Raw genomic sequence first — 8,023 nt, 5'->3', positions numbered from 1 at the left:
GCCCCCATGCAGCCCCCATGCAGCCCCCACACAGCCCCCACGCAGCCTCCACACAGCGCTACACAGCCGCCACACTAGTAGAGCATGCCCCATGCATTCAGAGGAGCAAGTTCTCTGTTCAGTTATGAAGACAATCGTGGCTAGATTAGCATGTGACATAAAACTGTTTTGAAAGATAAAGCCTACCTCTTTAATTCTTATATGTCTAATTATGTGTATGTGTTTACATGAGTTTATGTGCACCACATACATGCAAATATCTTCAGAGGCCAGAAGAGAGCCCCAGAGCCCCTGGGAATGGTGTTACAGGTGGTTGTGAGCTGCCATGTGGGTGATGAGAAACAAACTGGGGGCCTCTGGGAGGGCAGTAAGTGCTCTCAACCACTCACCCATCACTCTATCCAGCCCTGCTTTTTCTCCTTTAAGACAAGGAGCTGGGGGGGGGGGTGCACACCTTTAAGCCCAGCACTCAGGAGGCAGAGACAGGCTGATTCCTGAGAGTCTGAGGCCAGACTGGTCTACAGAGTGAGTTCCAGGACAGCCAGGTCCATTTCACAAAGAAACCCTGTCCCAAACTGCCCCTCCCCCACAAGAATGAAAAATAATTGGGAAGATAATCATGGAAGAAGTTCCTTCCAACAATAGCTGGGGCAAGATGGCACAAGGTAGAAGAAGGAGGATCAAGAGTTCAAAGCCACCGGGGGGTCAGTGGTGGCACACGTCTTCAATCCTGGCACTGGGGAGGCACAGGCAGGTGGATCTCTGAGTTCAAGACCAGGCTGGTCTACAGAGTGAGCTCCAGGACAGGCAGGGATATACAGAGAAACCCTGCCTCAAAAAACAAACAAACAAGAAACAAAAACCAAAAAAGCTCAAAACCATCATTGGTTAAAAAGAAGAAAACACAAATATGTCTAAATCCATTGACTGATCTGCAGAACAACTGTCCCTTTTGTTTCAGAAGTGACAGTGGCCAGTGCTACAGAAATACCCTTCACCCTGCTTCCCACATGGCCAAGCGGTGCCACCTTCACTGTTTCCCAAGAGCATCATTGGACTCTGACTCCCAGAGTGGTTGTTGAGGCTGAAGCCCCCATGTCTTCCACTCACCCCATCAGGTCTGCATCAGTCCGAGGAAGCAGGTGAAAAGGCAAGAGCCAGAGCTGCCTTTCCTTTCACACTGAGAAAGAAAGTGTGGAGTGAACCATGACTAGAGGAAGCTCACAGAAAGGCAGAAGCAAAAGTGATGTTCTTTTACTCTCTTGGCGGCAGGACTGTATTGGCATGGGGCCGATGGACTCGGCTACTGGGTGCTGGGACAGATTTTAGACCTACTATATAGAAAAGTAGGAGAAGGATGAACACTCAGTAGGAGAGGCAGAACATTCTAGTTTTGGTAATATGATTAAAGCTGCCAGGAGTGGGGAAGGTCTGGACCCATGGGATGGCTTACCTGCTGTCCTTAGTCCATTGTGAACTGCCCAAAAAAAAAAAAAAACCTCTGGCTGAGCAATATATAATGAACAGAATTTTATTTGCTTCATGATTCTGAAGTCAAGGAAGTGTCAGGTTGAAGGGACACATTCTGGCGAGGGCTACCTTGCTTTCTTTGTTCCATGCAGGAGCACAGCGCAGCAGAGAGAAGCCTGTTTGGTCATGTGGAAGCCCTAACAGGGACTATTTCTTTCTGGGAAAGAATGAGAATGGGAGGGGCATGTACTGGCATGATGAGGTGGGGAGACGGAGACATCTGACTGCTTTGGCCTAGGTGAAGCCCTACACAGAAGCATCGAAGTGGACCGGCACAAAGGGGTTCCCTTCGCAGGCTATGATGATGTGCTTCTGCAGCTGATTGGTTTGGTAGTCGCAATTAGGGTACTTGGAGTTGCCCTTCAGACGGCAGTCAGTGATGTGCAGGGCGGAGTGGCTTTTGTAGCAGTTAGAATTCCCGTTCTTGCAGGTGACATTTTCCTGGGAGCAGACAGCGTGGACATCTGCCTGGGGTTCGTGCACAAAGGTGTTTACAGGCTTGCAGTATCCCTGGGTCATATTCCGGCGCTTCATCATCTGGTTGCAGTAGGTGGCACTGCTGGAGGAGCCGGTTGAGTCCATGTGCTGCCGCTCAAACTTCTGGGCAGAAGTTTCCTTGCCCAGCGAAGGCTGGACCCATCCAAACACCAGGACAAGCAATGGGAGCAGGATGAGGGACTTCTGCAGAGCCATTGTAGCCTTGCTGCTTTGAGGACCCTGACAAGAAAAGGAAGAGAGAAAAGAACACACTCTCAGAAGAGTTGCAGCCTCCACCTCGGCCTCCCCAGCACACTCCCCCCACCTCAGCCTCCACCTCAGCCTCCCCAGCACACTCCCCCCCANCTCCCCCCACCTCAGCCTCCCCAGCACACTCCCCCCACCTCAGCCTCCCCAGGCCAATTCCACTTTGGGTGAGCCTGGAAGATTACCCTTTCTGAGAGATCATGCAAATACTAACACTATTTTACTTCATTACTTATTGAAGAGAAGTCTTTCTTTTCTCTAGGTGGTGGGCTGTGTCACCTAAATTCTTGGCAGTATTCTGAATACTGGAGTTTCTTTTGTATAAAATACATTTGAATAATAGAACACATTTGTACACTGTGTTCAAATGGCTCGTCAGAAGGTTTTTCTGAATATGTAGTGAGCTAAATTGTATTCCTGAGTCACCCCTGACACCCAGTACTGTAGTTGATAGCCTTATAGTACAGGAGAATTTGGTCCAGGGCCTGAGGGATTGGGTTGTATTCTAAAGACACATACTTCCTTCCCCATCCTGGGTAGTCTGTCCTTCCCACCCCATGAGTTAGTTCTTACACCTGTCTATGCCCTGCCTTCACCCTGATTCCCTCTGGTTTTTTGCCTGGTCCAGCTTTTCTGAGTTGGTATCAGTCAAAAGTGACTGGCCTCAACTCTCTCAGTTCTAACTGACAAGCAGAAATAGTCACTAGGCTACTTACCTAAACTTTGAGTTTGAAGTTCGGGGCAAATTGGAAGCTAGTTTCTGCAGCCACTCAGTCCCTGTGGTGTGGAGCTTAAATGGGTTACAAAGGGGTTGGCTTCCAAGAAAAACAGGAGAAGTAAATCTTGGCCAATTTTACCTGACTGATAAAAACAGGGCATCGTAAGCTTGGATGGGAAAAGCCCCAAGGCTGCCAAGGAAAGAGAGAATGCCATTTGAACCTCAGGTGCTGATTCCCAAGGGGCAGCAGGGCAAGCCACTGGGACAATGGCACGCACACTTTGCAGTCCTTCACAGAGCCCTTGTAACCTGTGAGCATGTGTTTGCACCAATTTCAACCTGGAGGTTTGAAAGGCCACATAGCCATCCCAGTAATCACAGAGAGGGAAGCCCCTCACCATACTGAATGGAACCAGATTGATGGTAGCCAGGATTCCAGTGGGGGAGAAAGAAGGAATAAGCTGTCTGCAGGTCAAGGGTTCTGGTGTTGGTGGAGCTGTGAGGGCCAAAGTCTAGGTTGTGGCAGTCTCACTAAGCCAGGCTCAGACACTCATCCTCAGTAGATCAGTCAAAGAGACAAACAATAGCAAAGAGCAGAGAAAGGTAATGTGGTCAATGTGGCGAATGGAGAAAAGGAACAGATGGAGTCCGGTGACCCCGAGTCCATCTGCAGGGTCCTGACATGAACTTTTTAGGCTCACATGGAAGATGAGAGGTATCCACAGATAAGCAGTCCGGATCAAAGTGCGGCCCCTCCCATCCCTGACCTATCACTGTCCTGCAAGGTGGCCTGACAAGTTATCTTTCTCCAGGAGACAACGCTCCCCCTGGCTAGCACACGACCCCACCCGGCATTCTCTTTCGCCAGCGTGAGACTGCTGGGGAGATTATTTTTCTTGTCATCATTTGTTTAACAGGTTCAGTTTTTTATTAAACATGCTAACAAAAGAGGCGTAGTTAAAAAGACCAAAGCCCACGCCATCACCGGGCTCCTCTTCTTCTTTCCTTCTCTGCTTCCACTTTCTTCTCAGCAATGGCAGCAACAGTGGAAGGGGCCGAGCAGCCCCCATGCTGCAGGTAAGTCTTCCAACGTTGATCCTGGCCAGAGCCTTTGCAAACAGTCTGGGCCAGAAAGGTTCAACATTGACACAGCTGTTCCCGCATCCGTCACCTTGCGCTCCCAGATGTCGACCACAGTGCGGACTGACAGCACGGTGCTGGTCGCCAGATGAACCAGATGAAACGAGAGCCTCACCCCAAAGCTGCCTTTGCTTCCTCAAAGCCAAGCACCTTGGTGGCAGCTGAGGAAAACTCGGGGAAGTCCTAATCTGTTGGGGTTTGTACAGATAGCTTGAGTTATCTGAAAGGAGGGAACCTCAGTTGAGAAGACGTGGCCGTAAGGTCCGATTGGAGGGCATTTTCTTTATAAGGACCATCCCTGAACTGGCGGTTCCGGGGTTCTATAAGAAAGCAGGCTGAGCAAGCCATGGAGAATGAAGAGTCCAAGAATAAGAACATAGAAATATAGGTTTCAGAAATGGAATGTAGAAATATTAGAGAAGAGTGTGCTAAAGGGAGGAAGAGTGGCTGGGTGGAGGGAGCCCCTCTGCTGGAGCACGGGCTGTGATGTGCAGCCATAGGTGTTTGTCAATGGAAAACCACATGGCCCTTCTGCCAGGGGCAAGGGAAGTGACTCCTTTCAGCACACAGAACTTATTTCACAAGTGCCTTCAGAGTGTTGGCTTTTATCTCCTTCTATAGTCCAGCTTGAACTCTTTTCTGGATATATGCACTGCCTGAGGCCTAGCAATGATGATCTTTACTGTTTGTGTGTCTGTGCACTCCAGATGATAAATCTCTGAAGGTGATCAGAAGTCACTATAAAATACCCACAAGCCCTGGTTTGAAGAGACAAGGATGAACAAAGTCTATGTGACCCTTCATTTAAAATCCTCCCTGGTGCTCAAAGGCAACTGTTCAGCTATCAAGCTGAATCAAGTGGGTATTTCTGAAGGAGTTTGAACACACCAACTCAAATAAACCACTCTGTCATGCTCATCATGACTGTGGATTGAAGGCACCTGAAAACCAGCAGGTAAAGAAAGGTATCTGACTTCCCCAAGAGCAGGCTGGAAATTCCCTGTGTTGGGATAGAAGGAGAAATTCTTACAGGCAGAGCTGCCAGCTGAGGATGAGAAAAATCTACAAGGCCAACCCTGTTAAGGCAGCTCTTATCTTCCCATCCCATTTCCCACAGAGCTGCCTCAGGTCCAACCCCTTTGTTTGCTTCTCACAGTGTACCGTTGTTTGCTCTTGCTGTGACTAACAATGATGATCTTTACTGTTTGTGTGTATGTGCCCTCCAGAGGATAAATCTCTGAAGATAATCGGAAGCCACTATAAAATACCCACATTTAGTTCCTGATTTTGAAAAGCAAGGAGAATGTTGTGTGTAATGCTCCTCGGGTGTGTGGGTTCACACAGGTCCGTGAAATGAAGACTCAGGGACACTTGTGGAGAATGGATTTAGCCTTTGCAGCCACAGGGGTCCTTACCTTAGTGGGGTGGACTGAAGAACTTTCCCTTAGCTTTTTGGCATTTTTTCCCCTATGTTTACACTTTCACTAGTAGATTTCCATATCACAAAACAACCTGAATGAAGCTCCCAAAAATACAATGTCAAGTGCAAATACCTGATTCATGAGGTACCACGATTTTCGGGGTTCCCCTAACCAAGTTTTGCATAGGCTTTGTACCCATGGGAAACTCTCAGACAAGATTCACATAGGGCAACAAAAGGTACCTGTAACACAAAAGATGGATTAGGGTGTCATCTCCGGAGCTAGGCCAGGTGTGGTCCAGCGGGGGTTCATGGCTAGCAGGGGTAGCTTGCTCTCCCTCTGTGCCAGGCCAGCAGGACACTGTGCCACAGACAGTGTGTGCATAACCCTTCACTCACGTCCCCGGTGCTCAAAGATGATCTGGTCCATACTCAAATTCTCTGTCAAGTAGAACTCTCTCGCTCTCCCTCTCTCGCTCTCCCCCTCTCTCCCTCCCCCCTCTCTTTCTCTCTCTCTCTCTCTCTCTCTCTCTCTCTCTCTCTCTGTGTATGTGTGTGTGTGTGTATGCTTATCTGACATTTACTGCAGCAAGTGAGAAACAAAACTGTTTCCTCCTCTGTGTTATGTAAATGTCTCCATGAAACTCAGATGGGCTTGATAGAACAACCCTAAACCAACACTGGTGCAAACAGACAAAGCACTTTTTGTCATAGTCTGCACAGGAGGAACATGGCCAAGAATTCATCCTTTGGACACCTTCTGACACCACTGCAGCTCCCACCTTCCAGAGAAACACAAATATGTTTTAAGTGTGTTATGTTTATTTCAGGAAAATTTGAAGAATTCTCTTTCCAAAAAGCTACAACTTTTACAGCCCCTAAAAGAAAATTATACTGTCTTTACTATGCATAGATGTCCAGACAAAACTCTGCAAGGCCTGCAGGAACCCTTAAGCTCCTTTGTACAAATACAATTCCTTTTCTTTTTCTCAAACAAGTCACAGCAATGCTTGGAGACAACATGCTATTCCCTCTCAGGCCCATGCATTTAGAAATTTCACCTGTAATACTGGACTCTACCTTATTGCTTGCAGACATGTCAAAATACTTCATGTAATACACCCATCCTGTCACTAACGGTTAAAGCCACCTTTGCCATGACATCATTCTAAACATCCTCATCATGATTTTCAGCCTGGGAGATTTTGTCTGAGAAAAATCAGAGAAAAACTGCTCTTGAATGTCACTGGAACAGACTTGATCAGATTTATTATGAATAAATGCAGAGGTGAATTCTCCAAGGACCCAACCCTTAGATTCATGTTTCACAACAAAGAAATGATTCAGAATTCCACATGGTTGGAAGGCCATGGCTTTGTCATTGCTAATACTGTTTGTGGTACTCAGATGAAAACAAACAAACAAGGGTGCTCAGAAGTTAGTAACACTGCTGGTCTTCAAGAGGGCCAGGCTGGGGCTCTAGTCCCTACACCTACATGGCAGCTTAGGCTGCCCGTAGCCAGCCCCACAAAATCCAGCACCTTCTTGTGGTCTTGAAGACCCTGCACACATGTGGTGTACAAACATAAATGCAGGTAAAACACCCAGACACATAAAAATGGGTGAATAATAAACAAACCTTAAAGGAAGAGCAGTTTGTCCAGGCAGGGGTGTTTGCCCATGACTAGCATTGGGAGACAGGAGAAGAAGGCTTGCCAACTTCAGTTACATCATGAATTTGAGACCAGCGATGGCAACAAACAACATATAACCTGTCTCAAATTTAAAAAAAAAAAAGCTATTTGTATCTCTAGTGCTGGTCATGATGGCCAGTGAGGCTGGGGCTTTTGATTTTGAGCATCTCAGGAAGACCATTGGTTCGTCTTGTTTGGGTGACGGCAGTCATTATCTAGAGTCCAAATATGTCTGTGCAAACACTGTTTTGTGATGAGAATGTCACCACAGGAAGATGAAGACTTTTCAATACGGTTCGCTATGAGGATGACCAAACAACCTGAGCAATGGCACAAGAAGGTGAGAGGCGGCTCCATCTTAAAGTTGCTCTGCACTAAGAATCCCTGCTCCTCTCCATCCCTCACTGCCCTAACAGTGAATGAATCTGGGGCAGATACAAGAGCTGAGTCCCAGTTATGTGTAAGAACTGACGAGTCTAAAGGCATCTAGGGTTGTATAAGGAGAAAGAAAGGGAGGGCATCTAGGGGTGTGAGGAGTAAGGGAGGGGGTGCAGGGGTGTGAGGAGTAAGGGAGGGGATGCAGGGGTGTGAGGAGTAAGGGAGGGGATTGCAGGGATGTGAGGGGTAAGGCAGCAGCTTCAGCAAAGCTGGGCTTTCTCTTGAGGACTCAGCTTCTCCTTTCTGAGGTTCGTCCCTTTCCCATGTCTGCTGTACCCTCCCTACATCCTCTCCTCTCCCCTTCTCTCTCTCCTTTCTCACTCTTTCTTTGCAAAAATT

General features: G+C 47.8%; 1 protein-coding gene across 1 annotated transcript; it reads right to left on the bottom strand.

Moving 5' to 3' along the window:
- Nucleotides 1–1,590: 1,590 nt before the first annotated feature.
- Rnase1 (ribonuclease A family member 1, pancreatic) lies at nucleotides 1,591–3,126 on the bottom strand. The gene is made up of 2 exons (XM_050129524.1): nucleotides 2,991–3,126; nucleotides 1,591–2,247 (listed from the first exon to the last, which is right to left on the bottom strand). Exon 2 carries the CDS (start codon nucleotides 2,221–2,223, stop codon nucleotides 1,777–1,779), a length of 447 nt encoding a protein of 148 aa, XP_049985481.1. The 5' UTR covers nucleotides 2,224–2,247; nucleotides 2,991–3,126; the 3' UTR covers nucleotides 1,591–1,776.
- Nucleotides 3,127–8,023: the final 4,897 nt, after the last annotated feature.

Source organism: Alexandromys fortis, unplaced genomic scaffold (genome assembly GCF_014885135.2).
Source record: "Alexandromys fortis isolate MF-2015 unplaced genomic scaffold, M_Fortis_MF-2015_v1.1 scaffold_285, whole genome shotgun sequence".
Taxonomy (NCBI): domain Eukaryota; kingdom Metazoa; phylum Chordata; class Mammalia; order Rodentia; family Cricetidae; genus Alexandromys; species Alexandromys fortis.
Note: the sequence above shows the minus strand (reverse complement) of the source record. Positions and strands in the feature narration are given on the sequence as shown.